The 17,391-nt window shown below is 45.5% G+C and overlaps 1 protein-coding gene across 1 annotated transcript; it reads left to right on the top strand.

The window, feature by feature from the left end:
- Positions 1-3,246: 3,246 nt before the first annotated feature.
- esrrd (estrogen-related receptor delta) lies at positions 3,247-16,838 on the top strand. The gene is made up of 7 exons (XM_088627670.1): positions 3,247-3,398; positions 3,965-4,395; positions 6,829-6,945; positions 7,666-7,776; positions 8,128-8,289; positions 10,018-10,287; positions 14,959-16,838. Exons 1-7 carry the CDS (start codon positions 3,340-3,342, stop codon positions 15,201-15,203), a joined length of 1,395 nt encoding a protein of 464 aa, XP_088483796.1. The 5' UTR covers positions 3,247-3,339; the 3' UTR covers positions 15,204-16,838.
- The last annotated feature ends 553 nt before the right edge of the window (positions 16,839-17,391 follow it).

Genomic DNA, 17,391 nt, shown 5'->3' with positions numbered 1-17,391 from the left:
AGAACATCAGTGCCTTTGCAGAATCTAGCCTATTGTATGATTCACTTTTGTACCATAGATGTTCTGAACCTGACTGACTCACTCAGTATCACTGCTTTTGTGTTAACTATAGCAAGTACGTTTAACCTCCCCCTTCCAGAATCTGCTGCAGGGTCTATGGGTGCTTAGTATTCCAGTCCCCCATTTCAGCTGTTTCGTTTGACTTTCAAGCACTGAACATAACCAGCGCAGTGGTGTTTATCATAAAGTGGTTTAGAAACACTCTAAACAGATGAATCATTACAGCTACAAGCACTATGTTTTTGGATGCATTCTAGGAAATGCGTCCTAGAATGCAAACGTCTAGGAAATGCTCAACATTTTAAACCGGTGAGGTCAGTTCATTTAAATGTATACTGAAAATAGTTCAACAACATCAAGCAATCACCATTATTGCATTGTCAGAAAATTAACCAGCATTCAGTGGCTTGTGGGATTGCTTGGTGTTTTCCATTTAAGGTGGTAGTTGCATTGAAATGTAAGGAACATGTAAAGAAAGTTTAGAACAGAAAAATGGTCTTTTGGTGTTCTTTTGGTGTTCCTGCTTTGCTATTTTTTTAAAACTTATTTAAACCTTTTGAAAACAGAATAACCTTTGCACATGGGGAGATGCACACTTACTTATACATGGGTTTGTTGACTTAATTAATCATGAGATATATTTGCTGAAACTGAAGTGCATCTCACCCTGTGAAATAAAATATATAAATGACACTCTTTAATGATATTTTTCATTGATCATGTACCATTTTGAAATGTTCTCTGTTAAGTGAGAACTTTCATTCAAGAATATGATGAGCACATCATAAACCCATACAGTATATGTTTTTTTCTTCTGTGTGAAATTGTGTACTGCTGTGACATTGTACACTTAAGGATGAAAACCGAAAGTCTGGTCAATCTTATTTTGCCTGGGTCAGGCTAGTTTTGCCCAGAGCTTTCAGAACACACCCAGGTCCACTGGAGTGACTCTAAGATAAGATCATTTTATTGGCCATATACAATTTCTTGTATTAGGAACTTGTCTTTTTCACATACCTCAACACTCTCCATGAGACACACAGACAGGGAGAGAAGCTGGGGGTCAGAGCCCAGGGTCAGCCATTTATATGGCACCACTGGAGCAGCTGGGGTTAAAGGCCTTGCTCAGGGGCCCAACGGAGTAGGATTCCTCTGCCGGCCACAGGATTTTAACTGGCAACCTTCCAGCCACAGGCACAGATCCTCAGCCACAGAGCCACCACTCCACCCCTAGGGTTTCACACACAAGACCTTGGCACACCTACAGTAAACACACCAGACCACTACAGTAGGTCTCAATAAGTCTCATATTGACCACCCTAATACAAGCATCCATGAACACAGTTAAAGACTGGTTAAAGCTGCAAAGGTGTGTGCTTATCAAGACTGGAGGACTAATTGCAGGGCACCGAAGAATAAACCAACCTCACTCTGTGTGCTAGGATCTGGGAGGCAGACCAGGAAGGATTACGGAATGCAAGAGCTGAGTGTGTCCCTAAGGACCTATCAGCCTTTTTTTGGATTGCTATAGTTTCCTGGTACCTGTTCAGCTGGGAATCAGTTCTAACTAAACCTCTCTGGCCTTCAAGCCAGCCCATGCACTGTTGTGACATGGAGGTGGAAAATAATTGGTTTTGAAGCTGATACACATGTGTTTGTGTTGTACCTTCTCTGCGGCTGCCAAGCCAGGCAGTGATTGATGGCTGTGTGCAGGCATGTTGGTCGAACCTCCAGGTCGAGAGGCTAGGCCCCAGGGTGGATACAGGCGGGATAGGGGGGAGTCACTTTTCAATAAGAGAGGCTGAATATTGCACGTCTAGCTCCTACAACACAAAGTCTGGCTTTCCAGCACTTTTGAGAAGTGCACTGCCACTATTGAGTTTTGCAGGGATATCAGTATGAGAAACTAACCATTTATTTGTGCTTTGAAGTCTGTTCATCGAAACAGCTTGAAAATTGCAAGGCTCTGTGTGTGTTAAATATGCTGTAATACTGGCCACAGTGACAGAAGGACTTTGTCAGCTCTTGATGTTCTACACTGTCATTCTGGAATGGGAGGGCATTGACACACTGTTTCCAGAACTCTCTTCTTCTATTTCTTAATGCAAGTAAATGGATGACGGTTCAGAATGAGCTGGAAAATAACACCCAAAAGTCCTTGAGTAGCATTTAAGAGGTCTTGTGATCATTACAACCAGAAAAAGGGGTATGAACACGGCAATACCTGAATGGCCGTAGTTTCAACACTCCTGCGACTGTGCAAAGGGGACTGGTTTTCTGCTGGTTCCTGCCCCCTCAGTTTGCTAAGATGCTGGCAGCGTCTCTGTCAAATCGCCGTTTTGCAACTGTTGACTGTAAACGGACGACCGCACGAACCTTAAACTGTTCATTTCATTGACTGTAAGCAACATCCTGTTCAGAGAAAAGGGGAAAAAATCATCCGAAAACGGGAGCTGCTCTGGGCCTGTCAGAATGCAGTGACAAAAGATCATTTTTCCCCGATCAGCAAGGCCGACCTTAAGACTATTAATCAGCTTTGAATTTTCTGAGTGTGGGTTAGTGGGTCAGGAGTGATGAGCAGCAGCAAAGTAACATTAACATTCAAAATAACCAAACAAGAAAAATGCACCAGAACACAATCCATCCTTTTTAAAAGAAGAGAGTCAGAAGCCGTACAATAAATCAGCTATTTCTTCAGTTCCCATACTGTGTGATGTGGGATATTAGTGCAACCATTGTGATTTTGTTCCCTTTGATTACCTTCAGTATTTGTGGGTCACCTTTAATTTAGTGGAAAGGATAGGATGGTTCTTTCACACAGCTCAGACTTTGCTTTACCTTTTTAACCCCCATTTAACTGTTACAAGTTAAAAAAGTTCCAAACTAACTTTTACAATGAAGATATGTCCAGTAAATGTTATACCTATTATTTAATAGAATTTCACCTTACATGTGCTGACCTTACAGCACCTATTTGTTTACCTGTACTTGCTTATACCTGAATTTATTATTATAGATAAGAGTTCAATCAGTTTATGAGTATATGGTTCTGAATAGTTTATTTACCTATACAGTATATTAGCTTGGGCTGCATTCATCGATACAGCCGCTTACTGACTGTGGCTGGATTAGCTCAGTTCACACCGCCCCCCTTTCCCTGCTGATATCAGATCCCTGTTAAATAAGAGCGCCTCTCTGTCCCGCGACTTCAGTCGCGTCTCCAGCCCGTGGGTTTCTGCTCGTGACAGCTCGGGTTGGTCATTCTGAGAGTTTCTCACGATGGACCTGAAAGACTTCTGTCTGAGTGACAGTTTTCACATCTTCAATCAGCACAGCCAGTAAGTATTCAAGTTTCGCCTAGCATGAATGTTGTTCAGCAATATTATATACACATCAATTTCCCTACGGGATTAATAAAGTATTATCTATCTATATTAGTGCTTAAAACGTGCAGTGTTGTATATGTGAAATGTTTATTTTTATTATTATAATAATAATAATAATAATTATTATTATTATTATTATTATTATTGTTGTTATAATTCGTTCTTCACGACCAAGAGTGACAAATTCATACTAGATCTTCCTAAAGTCTAACGTTTAGTGCTGTTTGACATTGGTCAGCTATCACACGAATTTACGATGCTACAATTAAACACCTGCTAACTCGTTTTTACGCATGAGTGTTTCCTAACGGAAAAATAATCGACAGTAATTTAAAGCAATTCACTTGTGCTCCGCTTTCATGTGCTTAATGAGTTTATAGGAGAAATATACTTGTTTTAACTTAGATTAAGTTGTTGAAAGTTATCAAAACTGAAGGCAATCATGTCATTTTAAGGAGTTTCTTATATTTACGCATGCGTCCACTATCATTAAAACGCGTTTCATGTACCTCTCGTAGTTTACTGAGCCGGTCGCCCATCGGTGATTCTCCGTCGTCGTGCGAGCCCAGTGTGAAGACGGAGCCCCCCAGCCCCACGTTAGCGCTGGACAGCGCCACACAGTTCAGCCCCGGCGGCTCCTCAGATAGCAGCGGCTACAGCCTGCTCTCTCAAGCGCACTCTCTCGATCCGGATTCCCCGAGTTCGTGCAGCGCCGGTAGCGGCGGCGGCGGTAGAGCCCTGCCCGACACCTGCAGCGCCCAGTTCTACCGAGCCGACAGAGCGCTGTCGCTCCCGGCCGCGGACACCCTTCTCAAGAGCGACTACGCCGCCGCGCTCAGTTCGGGACCGAAGCGGCTCTGTTTGGTGTGCGGGGACTTCGCTTCGGGCTACCACTATGGTGTAGCGTCCTGTGAGGCCTGCAAGGCGTTCTTCAAGAGAACCATTCAAGGTAAAAAGCTCCTGGCGAACTTATCAGCACCTGTGCCGTGTGCCCACACCCACACCTGGTTGCGGTAAGCTCTAACGACTAAGGTCGCCAAAGGCATGATTTGTAAAGCTCGGAATGATCTCGCACTTTGTTCTGCCCATATTCCAACCTTTTTTTCTTATCCCTTTTGTTAGTTGACAGTCGCCTGTTTTTGTATTCGTTTTTGCAGTGAATACAGCAAGCGAGCTAGCATCGGTGACGGAAAACTATAAAAAAAATAAAAGTATCGTATGTGCAGCGAAGCTGAAGAGTGAACTCATGAAAGGGGGCTGTAACATTGCGTGCCTGCGCTGTTCATAATGCGGGACATTTAGTTTTTAAGTAGCTTATGGAATATTTTCGACCAATACAGCAGACGCCTAATTATGTTCCCTCCCTGGGAGAAAAAACAACAAAAGTGTGTCTGGCCCAGAATTGATCCACAGAATGCTTGCCTAAATCTGTGAGAAGGTTTCAGGGCACAGAACAATTGTGGAGATCTTAATTAATAAAGCAATCAATAATCTATTAGAGGGAACTAAGTAAATGTCCCAGATTTTGAATCCAAATCAGATTTCCAATGGGGTTTTTTTCCCAGACAGCCTGGAACTCTTCTGTGCAATTGATTTTCCTGTGAAGCCTCTGCGTGCTACATGTTGGGAGACTGCCTAGGTCATTCTTAAAAAAAACAACAGGACCAGTGCCCATCAAATGTCAGAAAGCTTTCCGAACTTAATAAATCAACTTCTTAGTCAACCATCTGTCAAGACGTTGAAGTGAAACGCAGAGGCCAAGTGATTTTGCAGTTCTCTGCAAGTAACGTACTGTAGCTTTGTGGTTTACCCCTAATTCAGTCCTAATGGTTCCAGTTTTACCCAGCTGTAGCCAGTTCTACAGTCTAATCAAACTACTCTTAAGCTGGCTGAGGGAATCGAGGCTGTTTGTATCGAGTGCATTGTCGTGATGCCCTAGGAGATTCCTTCCCATGTGATAATGGAGGAAGACAAATTAAATCTTCATCGTTCTGTTTTCCGATCACAAATCCAGCTGGACATCTGTGTTCCTGGCCACAGTCCCATGTCAAAATCAGAGTGAACAACAGCAAGGAACTAAAGGGAACTGCTTTCCTTAATCACAAAGATGAAATTATTCTGCATATTCCCATCATAGAGTCCATGGCATTTATTTTCCAGGAAAGATCCCATTCCTTCAGCTTTGAGAACATGCTCTGAGCTGCTTGCGGTTCTACTATCTTAAGAATAACCCCAGCCTTCCTTTGTTTTTCCATTAACTAAGGGATTTAAAATGTAAGGAACAGGTACAGTGCACCATTTTAGGAGTGCTCCCTGAAAATTTGATCCCTGGGATTGTGATCCCAGTATGCTAGAGTCTTACCCACCATCAAAACATGAGATCCCATCAATCGTAGCTCTCCTGCTGCAAAACTGTGAGCCACTTGTCCATCTGGGGCTTAGCAGCCAGGCGAAAACGGTCAATAATCTATTAAAAACAACCTTTTTGTCTCGTGATCCTGGATTTCAGTGCTGAAAAGAATTCGCCGGTCGTGGTGTGACAGTGCTGATCAATATTTGTATTTGGCCCGGAGTTCCTATGGATTTCTGTGTGAAAACTCAATGTGCAGAGTAGCATGGCCAGAGCAGGATATGAACTGAAAAGGAACCATAGAATGTCTTTCAATTAGCAACCATGTTAGCTCAAGCAAACAGGTTAATGAACAGGAAGTAGGTCAAATACAACTTGATTGGCCTACAGACACTATCCAATTAAATAATATTCTGTGTTGTGTTCTTGATGAAGGAATATGTCCCATACTATGCAAAGGAACAAGTTAAAGGTTCTTTCTATGCTGAAAAAAGAAGAAAGGAAATACAGTGTTTCGGCTGTGGAGCCTTCTTCAGGTGTGAGGCTCCACGGCTGAAATGTTGTTTCCTTTCTTCTCTTTTCAGCCTAGAATAAACCTTTAACTTGTTCCTTTGCAGCCCACACATGTTGACACAGCTACAGCACCTACTTGAACTGTCCCATTCTATCATAACAGTACAATCCCAGATGCAAACTGTCTTACTTCTTAGTCTGTCCTTTTCACCTGAATCGTTGTTTTTTCTACAGGTTATATTTTGGAAGTTATAGGCGTAGCACTATTTTAGGAGATGTAAATCACTTTATAAGCACATTGCAAACACAATTATCAGTGAAGTTGCTGTTGATAGAGCACAGTGTAAATGACAAATATCTGACTTCAGTTAACAGCCATACTGTAAATAGAATGTATGCTGTATGGATCTTCTCTAGGTATTATGGATAGAGGTTTGAGCTGAATTTGCATGGTTTATGTTGAGGAATTACTGTTATAGAATGATTCCGTGTATTTTCTTTTGTGTGTCACCTGGCCAGGTAACATCGAGTACAGCTGCCCAGTGATGAACGAGTGTGAGATTACCAAACGCAGAAGGAAGTCCTGCCAGGCCTGTCGCTTTCGGAAGTGCCTGCAGGTGGGAATGATGAAGGAAGGTGAGGGTCTCTAATGTCTCTCCCTTTACCCGGAACCTCTGCAACTCAGCTCTGCCGTCCCCATAAGGGGCTATGTCACCCAGTCATTTGCCTCTGTCTCTCCTCCTAGTGTCTTCTTGAGGGGCTGTTTCACCCAGTCCTCTGCCTCTGTCTCTCCTCCCAGTGTCCCCTTGAGGGGCTGTTTCACCTAGCCCTCTGCCTCTGTCTCTCCTGCCAGTGTCCCCTTGAGGGGCTGTTTCACCCAGCCTTCTGCCTCTGTCTCTCCTCCCAGTGTCCCCTTGAGGGGCTGTTTCACCCAGCCCACTGCCTCTCCGTCCTCCCAGTTTCCCCTTGAGGGTCTGTTTCACTCAGTCCTCTGCCTCTGTGTCTCCTCCCAGTGTCCCCTTGAGGGGCTGTCTTACCCAGCCCTCTGCCTCTGTCTCTCCTGCCACTATTGCAGACAACTGCTGCAAGAAAATGAACAGTTCAAGCAGATGGCCCAGGGGTTTTCCTACATGTACCTCTGCGTCCTTGTTCTTTTTGACAGTCTGCATCAGGCCATACACGCTACATGACACTAGACCAGTGGGGGAGTTGCCAATTCTCCACTTTGTTCTTGAGGATGTTGCATGCGGTCTACAGTATCTCATGTCTAACTCAGATCTGACCATTTAAACCTAGCAGGGCTCCATACTGAAGTGACCCCAGCAGGAATAACATTGATGATAACTGTGTCCGCAGGCGTTCGCATGGACCGTGTGCGGGGGGGTCGCCAGAAGTACAAGAGACGAGTGGACTCTGGAGGGCCGTTCTGCATCAAAGCCCCATATTCAAGCCCCACCAAACCCACAGGTGCCACCACTGCACTCATTCATTCATTTCTTCATGTAATCACACTGAAAAGTGATTAAAGAGGGGAACATAAGTTTGCCACGTTTTGTATGACGTAGAGCACAGGCTATTTTATTTTATGTCCTCTTTTCCATATGAGTTTTCAAATATCTGTCACAGAAAGGAGCAGAAATAATGGTTTAATGGTTTTTAATAAGAACTCCCAAGTGGTGTAATGTTAGAGTTTCAAGGCTGAATGGAATGAAAATGTTGAATTGTCTGTATCATTCATTTTGATCATTCTGTGTAAAGGTATATGCAGCTTTATGCATACGAACAGTGACATAAGTGTGTGTATGTGCCTTTTTGTAGGTAACAAAGTCATATCGCACCTCCTTATGATGGAGCCCACTCCAGTCTGCGCCATGCCTGACCCCACCACCCCTGACAGCGACATCAAGACCCTGATGACCCTGTGTGACCTTTTGAACAGGGAGCTGCTGGTCGTCATTGGCTGGGCTAAGCACATCCCAGGTATCTCTGTTTTTCTTGATCGCTGGTGTTTCTGAACCATACCTGTACACTGAGCAAGGGATGAAGGAAACTCATTTTGCCCCCATCCTTATGTGACTTTTCAGACCAGTATAAGTGGAGGCACAAGAGATTCCAAATTAATGTGTTTTATAAGAATGATTATTCCAATGTAGAAAAAAAGACTAGGAAACATTTCCACTTCCACAAACACCCATTTGTGGGTGTTTAGAACAAGAAGACCCATTCAAGATGTTGGGTCTTTAAGGCACAGTTGACTGAAATCCTCAGGTCAGTCAGCTACTCTAGTAAGCTAGATGTGTCCAGTGGCCACCACTCGTTGGAAGTGTCTTCTTGAGGAATTCCCCAAGCTCGGAGGCCATGTATAGCTTGGGTGCTCTGGACCTCAAAGGCTGGAGCACCGCAGGTTGTATAGGTCTCTTTAAATCTCCAACTTCTCAAGAGAAAGGAACCTGCAGCCCCTGCAGGGCTGGCACAGGGCTGCCCAGCTGGACACTGCCAGGGGATAGTGACTGCAGTGTGCCTGCAAGCCGGCTTGACTGAGGAGCCTGGCAATGACTCACTAGCCAGCTGGGATGTCCTTAGAAAAGTGTGCCTTTGGAAACTTACTGTGGGATTTGGGACTTTGCTATGGTTTTGCTGAAGTTTATTTTTCTGCTTCCTGCTGGACAATACACTGTGCTGTCTGTGTGGCAAGGCGGTGGCTCAGCGCAGTACAATACGGTGAAGGCACTCCGATACCCAGGCAGGATAATGAATCAAACCCTAGTGAAAATACTGAAATCCTACTGTAAATGAAGGATTAAGGATTGAAGAGCAAGAGACAAATGTATATAAGAGCTCTAGGGGAGGGGCTGCTCCTTCAGCTGGATTTGGACGCTTTCAGTTAAAAGTTCCTTTACTCTGCACAGGTGCCCTGGCCAAAACCAAAAAGTTCCCAAGCTGCAATCCCTCACTGTCACCAGTCACTGTCAGCTATTGATCCTGCTCTATTGATCAGACTGATTATGCTGTTTCCAATCTGTTAATTAATTCGTTTTTAAGAGGCACTTGGGTCTCCTGCCCAGGGACCAGCTGTAGGCTTGTGATAAACACTGCAAGTAATGCAACCTGAAAACAGGGGGGCAACTCAATCGGCTCATTACACAGTTCTCAATTACTGTGCTGCTCCGAGCAGGACCAATGTCCTGGAGTGTGGAGAGGTTGGGGTCTGCCTTAGCCTTCCAGGTGCACATGGGCAGAGAGCAGCACAGACGTGTCGGGACCCTGCACCTCTGTGGCAGTTCTGTTCCATTCAGAGGATGGAGGCAGGCTGAATCACCCCTGTGTGCAAAACAGAAAAAGTTGTTGTTAATATTTTATCTTTTGTTGTGCCTTTAGGCCGATGGTATTGAAGAACGTACAAAAAAAGAACCACAGATAAATCAACATTAGGAATAATCGGATTCCTGTCCTAGAGAAACAAGAATTCCCCACTGCTCCTGAAACTGCACAATGCAGATCTATTCCCGTGTTTGTCTGCTGTGCTTGTGTCTGCTCGGCTTTGTGCATGGTGTTGTGTCACTACACCTCTTGTGCTGAGGCTGCTCAATTTGATATCACAGGGCTTCGTAAATCCAAATCAGTCTGCATTAGTATTCAGTCTTGTCTTGCACACGGTGAGTCCCCTCCGGAGCTCTGCTGTGATGTGCTCTCGTGCCTCTCTCCCAGGTTTCTCTGCTCTCTCCCTGGTGGACCAGATGGCTCTGCTCCAGAGTGGCTGGATGGAGGCGTTGATTTTGGTCGTAGTGTCCCGGTCGCTGAGCTTCACCGAGGAGCTGGTGTTCGCCGGGAATTTCCGGCTGGATCGGGCACAGTGCCGGGCGGCAGGACTGCAAGACCTGTACACAGCCCTCAAGCACCTGATCTCCAAGTACCAGCAGATGCACCTCAGCCCGGAGGAGGTGGTCACCCTTAAAGCCATGGTCCTTGCCAACTCAGGTGAGCTGACTGCGACGACGCGGGACATTGATTTCCACTTTGCAGCATCAAAGATCCCTGTTTCTCAGAACAGGGGCATGCCTGCATGAAAAAAGTGCTATGTCAAAATGAGTAGCTTGGACACAGATGCTCAAATGTGGACGTCCCAAAACCGAGCACAAAACGGAGACGCCACTTCTAACACACTGGTTCCCAATCCTGGTCCTGGTGACTCGCACACCTGCTGGTCTTCATTCCATCCCACCTTCCTTAGATCATTGAAGCCTGGCTCGATCTAAGAAGCCGCTTCAAATCTATGCTTGCATTTTGGTTCTGGTCACAAGTTAGGGATTTTATTTCACTTACAAAATAGAACGATTAAAGATCCAATATGTTTAAGAGCTGGGAACAAACAGTTCTCATTAATTTCATTATTATTAAGTCAGTGAGGGGTTTGATTGTGTAACTGAGGGCTCGGCTGGAAGAAATCCAAGCAAAACAGCTGTGTGTGTCACCAGACCATTGGTAGTAGTTTGACCTTGTACAGGGTTCTGGAGCAGGGGATGTGTGAGGTAATAGTTGTACTATGGGCGAGGAAGTAACACACAGACTTGCATGGAAAAAGTCCGTCCCCTATTGCAGTGTTTCTTCTGTAGACAAACACCAGTCCATCACCCTGTCAGATTTCAGCTTTCTCCTTTTTTTTCTGTTCATTTACAATCGGATTTCAATTTCTTTCTCCTGCTCTCTCCCTGCCCCTCCCTCTGCGCGCCTCCGTCTGGTGAGGGCAAGGTTTGGAACAAGGGTTCAAGTCCCTGATCCTCCGGGGAGCTGAGCAGGAGTCCCTGTCACTTCTCCTCTGGAGAGCGAGTCTTTTAAAAGGCTGTTAGTGTCCCGGGGAGGGGAGATGGCTATTGACAGCTGTCAGGGAAAGAGCAAGCGGGCAGGCTGCCAGTATTGGCAAGGAGCCCTCACAGCTCCCAGCCCAAACCAGAGAGTGACTGACAGCAGGGCCCTGGCTGAAGGACACTGGACTCTCCAGACGGAGGAACTGAGTAATAAAAAATGATCAGTTTAGCAATGACTTATTTAGCATTGACTTTTAACTGTAGCAAGCAGCTGAGATTAGTGAGGGGTCTACGCGTCCGTGCTGCTTCTGAGTCCCTGGGACTTTTCTGGCTTGGAAACTCGCTCACAGGGGTAGTTGGGACGCAGTGGTGGAGTCAGGGAGCAAATCTCAACCCTCTTTGTAGGAGCCCAGCACTGTGCAGGATTCTGAGCCCCGGAGCTCACCGCCTTCACAACAGCTTAAACACCCTGCAGCCTGCTTCACTAAAAGCTGGCCAGGAAAAAGATTTCACAGCTCCTTTCAAGCAACTGCTCACTGAGTATGAAGGATTTGTTTGTTTTGGCACTCCTTGATGCTTTTCATGTTCCTTTACATACACTTTTCTTTTAATTACAGCACTAATTAGTGATACCCCTATAAAAGAACACTTGTATTTCTTGAAACCTCAGTGCCCTAATTCACTTTAGCTGTTAACTCACTGTTATGCTGTTAAACAGCATCTGCCAAATGAATAAACCTGGTATATTAGAGCCTGAACTGACTCATTGCAAAAGAAAGGTGAGAAAGTGAGCCTAAACTATACAGAAATACAACCAACCTCTTGAAAGGCCGTGTCTTTACTACTGTCGGTAGTGAAGTACAACTAAAGCTGGCTTAGGGGGAATATGCAAACTCCATACAGAGAGGTACCCAGAATGAAAACTGAACCACGGACCCAGCAACCAAGAGCCACTATTACTAACCACAGCACTGCTCTGAGTAATGTCCAAACTGCAGAAAGAGAAATATACCCCTTCCAAAACAGCTACCAGCTGTAAGAACGGTGTTAGTTACGAACCCTGTGCGGGTCTCCAGGCAGGCGACGAGGTAGAGTGGTGGGTTGTCCCAGGTAGGGTCAAGTCCAGGTAGTAGGCAAGAGGAGAGGCAAACAGATCCGACAGGGGCGAGGCAAGAGCGAGAAATCCCCAACCGAAACCAAAGAGTCGACGCTGAGGGAGTCCAGACGAGGTGTTTAGGAGGAAAGGGCGAGGTGTGCTCCGGAGGCGGAGGAGATTGTACTACTGAGCAATGGTACAGGGTGAGCTGAGGGTTTAAATAGTGAAGGAAGGGGTGTGTAAGGGAAATTGGATAATGAGGGGTTTGTTGAGACCAGCTGCAGTCGTAACAGCAGCTTAACAGACCAGTAAGGGACTGGGCAGCCAACCAAAGGTCTCACTTTCTGGGCTGAAGTCCTCGCAGTCTGCCTACATGCAGACCGTGAGACAGAGCGGGTGGAGACTTCCTCAGAGGCTCCTCATGGGAAGGTCCTCTGAAGTGAAGGGTCTCATCTTCAGCAAGGATTCAAAATGAAAGTGTCCATCTCTGGCTTTGCCCTGACACAGTCCTGGCTGAAGGGCCAGAATTAGGGCATTGATTTTGTCATTAAGAGGCCGATCAATCTCATTGACTGATAGTGTACAATTTAAATGAGCTTTGGGTATGTAGACGAAGGGTGCCTCGTGTCTCTGATTGCCACTCATGAGAGCAGAGCTGTTCTGGGGTGAGTGAGGGACAGTTTCAGAAAACAAGAAGTTTACTCCACACTTTTATATTCAACACACAGGTAAGGGCTCCCTGATACTCATAGCTTAATGCACAGTTTTTCTGTGGAAATACTTTGGTGGATTGCTACTCCTTGCCTTATAGAAAAAACTACGCCACTCATTCACCAGTCATGTTCTTTGTTGAGTTTCGCACACAGGTCAGTTTTGTACAATGCGCTTAAATACATTTTCATGGAGATTTTGCAGTGATGATTATTTATACATGATTGTGAAAAGTTTAAGCATCGCCTGCAAAACGTGAGCAAGTATCCTTTCTGTAAATGTCTTCTTTTTCCACATATTAAACCTTCGTTTGGAAAATGATTTCCCCCCTCCCGCCTCCAGAAGCCTGTGACAAGAGAAAAATAATCAATACTGGAATTGTGTGAGAGATTGTTCTGCCTGCAGCTGAGATCAATAAATCCATCTCATCGTCCTAGCCATCTATCTCAGGAACTCATAAACCCATTTCCAGTGTCTCCTGCCATTACTTGGGATTTCTGTCCTGTCAGTGTCTAGGGAAGAGCTCTGAGACAGAACAGGTTTTCTTATGTAACGAGGCAGGAGGAGAATTCACTCTTCGAACTCAGGTTTCTAGAGTTTATTAGAGGCTCTTAGTCTTCTAAGCTAGATTCTCTCTCAATGCAGGTTCATTTTACTGCTGGGTTTTTAAAATGTGATGTAGTAATGGAATAAAAACTGTGCAGGTCTGTAATAGCTGTGAGTGTCCTCCCAGCCTTTGGCTGCCTGTATGCTCTAAAAGCCAGAGTGTGTCCAAGGCGACACTAACAGAGAGGGCTGTGCTTGCCTGACCAGAGGTGACAGCATGAAAACTTTGAACGCACATTCTCACAAAGGGGCTTCTGTCTGTTCCTTTAGCTCCTCTCTGCTCCTGGGGACCCTCACACCATCGGAGCTCTCAGTTAAACAACTGAGCCCTTAACAGACCCAGTGACAGGCTGAGTCTGGACACTTTCATTGTTCCCCATTCCTCAACATGTTGGAGGCTGCCTTTTAGCTGTTGCGTTTCAGTAACTTAAAATCTGTCACCTCTGGGTTGGAAAAACAAACTGGTGAAAGTTCGAGCCACATGCCTTGTCTGCTCAGTTCAGGATTCTTCTGACCAAAGAGCTCGGCGGCGATGAAACCCAGCAGGTGTGTGCATTGTGAGGACCAGGAAAAATAATTATAAACTTTATTTAAAATAGCTCCTTTAAAGGTGGCTTCTCAAAGCACTTTACAGAAGTACAATAACAATAAAAAAATACACAATGAGAATACACAATGAGAGGAGACATTTGATGGGGCTACTGAATACGGTTGGTGTAAAGGAATAAATAATAGAACTAATTATGTAAAGGCTCCACACACCTGAAGAAGGCTCCACGGCCGAAATGTTGTTTTCTTTCTTCTCTGTTCAGCATGGAATAAACTTATTACTTGCTCCTTTGCAGCCTACGCATGCTGACGCAGCTCCCCACCTGAACTAATTATGTAAAGGCTCTTCTAAAGAGGAAGGTTTGAGTCTGGATTTGAATAACCTTAGAGGGGTGACTCTCTGATATCCTTGGGGAGAGAGTTTCAGAGCTTTGGAGCGCAGCAGGAGAAGGCCCTGTCACCCATAAAGTGTAGACGGGCTTGGGGGACAGTAAAGAGAGCAGAATTAGAAGAGCGAAGGTTGCGAGGTGGGGAGTAGGACGATAATAGTTCAGACAGATACTGAGGCGTCAAGCCATGCAGAGCCTTATACTGTAGGTGAGCATGAAGATTTTGAAGCCGACACGAAACCTGACAGGATGCCAGTGCAGGGACTCCAGGGTAGGAGTGATGTTAACACTTGCACTGGACCTGGTCAGGCTTCTGGCTGCCGAATTTTGGACGTGCTGGAGTTTGTGCAAGGTGGATTTAGAAACCCCAGCGTGTGGAGCGTTACGGTAATCAATTCGGGAGAAGACAAAGGTGTTGATCAGCTAGAGTAGACTCTGGTAACACTTGCGCTTCCCGATGGCTTGATGCAGGACTGCATTCTCTTGGCTGCAGACTCCGGCAGTGTGGAGAACCCGGAGGCGATCCAGCAGTTCCAGGACGTGCTCCACGAGGCCCTCCAGGATTTCGAGACCGGCCGGCACCCCGGGGACCCCCACCGCACAGGCAAGCTGCTGATGACCCTGCCGCTGCTCCGCCAGACCGCCAATCGCGCCGTGGACACTTTCTGCCGGCTGCAGCTGGAGGGCAGGGTGCCCATGCACAAACTCTTCCTGGAGATGCTGGAGGCCAAGATGTGAGCCCCAGACACACACACACACAGTCCCCCAGTGACACACCGACACACCCCACCCCACGCCGTGGAGCCCGGCCCTTCTGGGATGGCTGCCCGAGTTCCCCATTCCTATGTGCTCACACCGGAACCAGAGAGGAAAAACATTTCATCGCCTCGAAATCAACCCGAGATGGATTGGATATTCCAAATATGTTATGGGGGGGGGGAGCATACTTTCGGTTTTTCTCTGCTACAACTGAGCCATCTGTGATATGGTATTGAATTTTCCAAGTACATACAGGAACTGTCATATCACATTATTGTCAAATGGATTTTCCTTTGTGGCAGAGCAACAGTATGTGTACAATCCCGTAAGTGTCCACAAGAGGGCGCCAAAGATAGCCTAGCGAGTGCTAAACAGGGACAATCGCGTCTGGATGCCTTAAGGTGGAATTCTGCGTACGAACGACGCTGACTCCGGGTATCTAAGGGCGGAGGGGGTAGTTAGTCACTTACGTGAGCGATGGGAGATAAGTGTATCCTGATTTGTGCTAGAATAGATTCGGTTTTAAACGTTTATTTGGTTTAAAAAAATGAAAACGCAAAGGTCAGGGGTTTCAGAGGTTAGAAGAAAAAATGCTTCCCGTGTTGGGACGCCCATAGAAAGCGGTAACTTTTGCAATAGATTCCGTTTTCTTTTTTCTAAACGCTTTCGCCGGTTGCCTTTCGCATTTTGTTTTGTTGCTTTCTAGCGAATTCCTGCGGGATTATTCCGGAAACATGCCCTACTGTTGCTCTCCCACAGTAAACCTGCCAGCTCATGACCCAGGACTGGAATCGCCAGCATCCTGTCAGGTTGGTTTAGGTAGGAATGAAGTCCTTTTTCATGCTGGTAACCGGAACATAAATGTTATTGAAAACATACAGGGTGCTTTTATAAAATCTGACTGTTCTACCTTATTCAAGTTATATTAACTTGTTTTGAAGGCACGCAGTAGAGGAGGGTGTGACTTAAGACATTTATTGCTATTTATATTAATTGCATTCTCAGGGAAAAGTCCTGCTGTTATTTATATCCTGAATAAGTCTGTAGAAAGTTAAAAACCGGCATAAGTTTCCCACATTACTCATAGTAGCACAGAAAATGCAGCTGGAACACAATTTCTAGTTCTGTCAGTCTGTTTGCCATATGGTGAGGTCTACTCCGTGGCTAATGGAGCTGAGACTGCAGGCCCAGACTCCAAGCTTACTTGAGAACTGTGAAATCAATCAGGCGTGATGTTTGCGGTCCTCCACAGGAGTGAATTTCAAAGAGCTTTAAGTCCTAGGAGGACACTAGAGTGGATGAAACAATATAGGTCAGTTTGTTCCAGAGTGCAGGCAGAGTATTCTCCAGCTTTGGACTGGCAATACTGTAAAGGAAGAGGTTTTGACAGACCTGTGACTCGCATTATAAAATGGAAGCAGTGATCTTTTGAATATTGCAATCAATTGTTTGCCATCTTGTGCGAAACATGTTCTCGTCAGTGACAAGCAGAGGGATCTAGTCTGCAAAGAGTTTCAGTAAGGTAAAATAAAAAAGGGCACCTCCTGCTGACTGGTGGTAAATGCACTTATACTGTAAAGAAAGCTGACGCGCATTAAACTGCAATACAACAGAGCCTTCACTGTGTTGCTTGTGTGACTGCTGCATGCGATAGGACAACACGTCTGCTCTCCTTAGCTCAGACAGAAAAGCCTGAAAGTTTCAAATGCTTAGATGGGACACGGGTTGTTCATGTGGTGGGGCCTGAGCTCTTCAAATGCATCAGTGCGAGAAAGCAAGACTTGGGCTCCTGAATTGCTCCTCCAGGCACAGTTTAAATGTCTAACACTGATATCCAGGATTTGAAAAAATGGGTTCAACAGCATCTGTTTGCATACATTTACTGAATTAGCACATATTAAAAGCAGTTCCTCACAATACAAGCATGGGGTTTGTAGAGGCACTACACTAAGCAATGCCAGTGTTTGAACGGCGATTGTTACCTGATGCAGACCTGTCCATTAATAGGCACTGCTTTCATAAGCAGACAGCATGACCGATCTTAATGCAGTGATGCCAGTCTGTATCTGCCCAGTGCCTGCTTTACTAGAGATGCTCAAGGTAACAATCAAATACAACATCCTATATGAAATATGTAAATAATGGTAGATGTGAGCTTTTGCATCTG

Source organism: Lepisosteus platostomus, chromosome 4, assembly GCF_059453375.1.
Source record: "Lepisosteus platostomus isolate fLepPlt1 chromosome 4, fLepPlt1.hap1, whole genome shotgun sequence".
Classification (NCBI taxonomy): Eukaryota; Metazoa; Chordata; class Actinopteri; order Semionotiformes; family Lepisosteidae; genus Lepisosteus; species Lepisosteus platostomus.
The sequence above is the reverse complement of the archived record's forward strand: the minus strand, read 5'-3'. Positions and strand labels throughout refer to the sequence as shown.

Bases quoted from the DNA above. Each gene is read 5' to 3' on its own strand.
- esrrd (XM_088627670.1), top strand. From the start codon at position 3,340: ATGGACCTGAAAGACTTCTGTCTGAGTGACAGTTTTCACATCTTCAAT. The intron at 6,946-7,665 runs GTGAGGGTCTCT...CTGTGTCCGCAG, and splicing joins GGTGGGAATGATGAAGGAAG to GCGTTCGCATGGACCGTGTG. The intron at 7,777-8,127 runs GTGCCACCACTG...GCCTTTTTGTAG, and splicing joins AAGCCCCACCAAACCCACAG to GTAACAAAGTCATATCGCAC.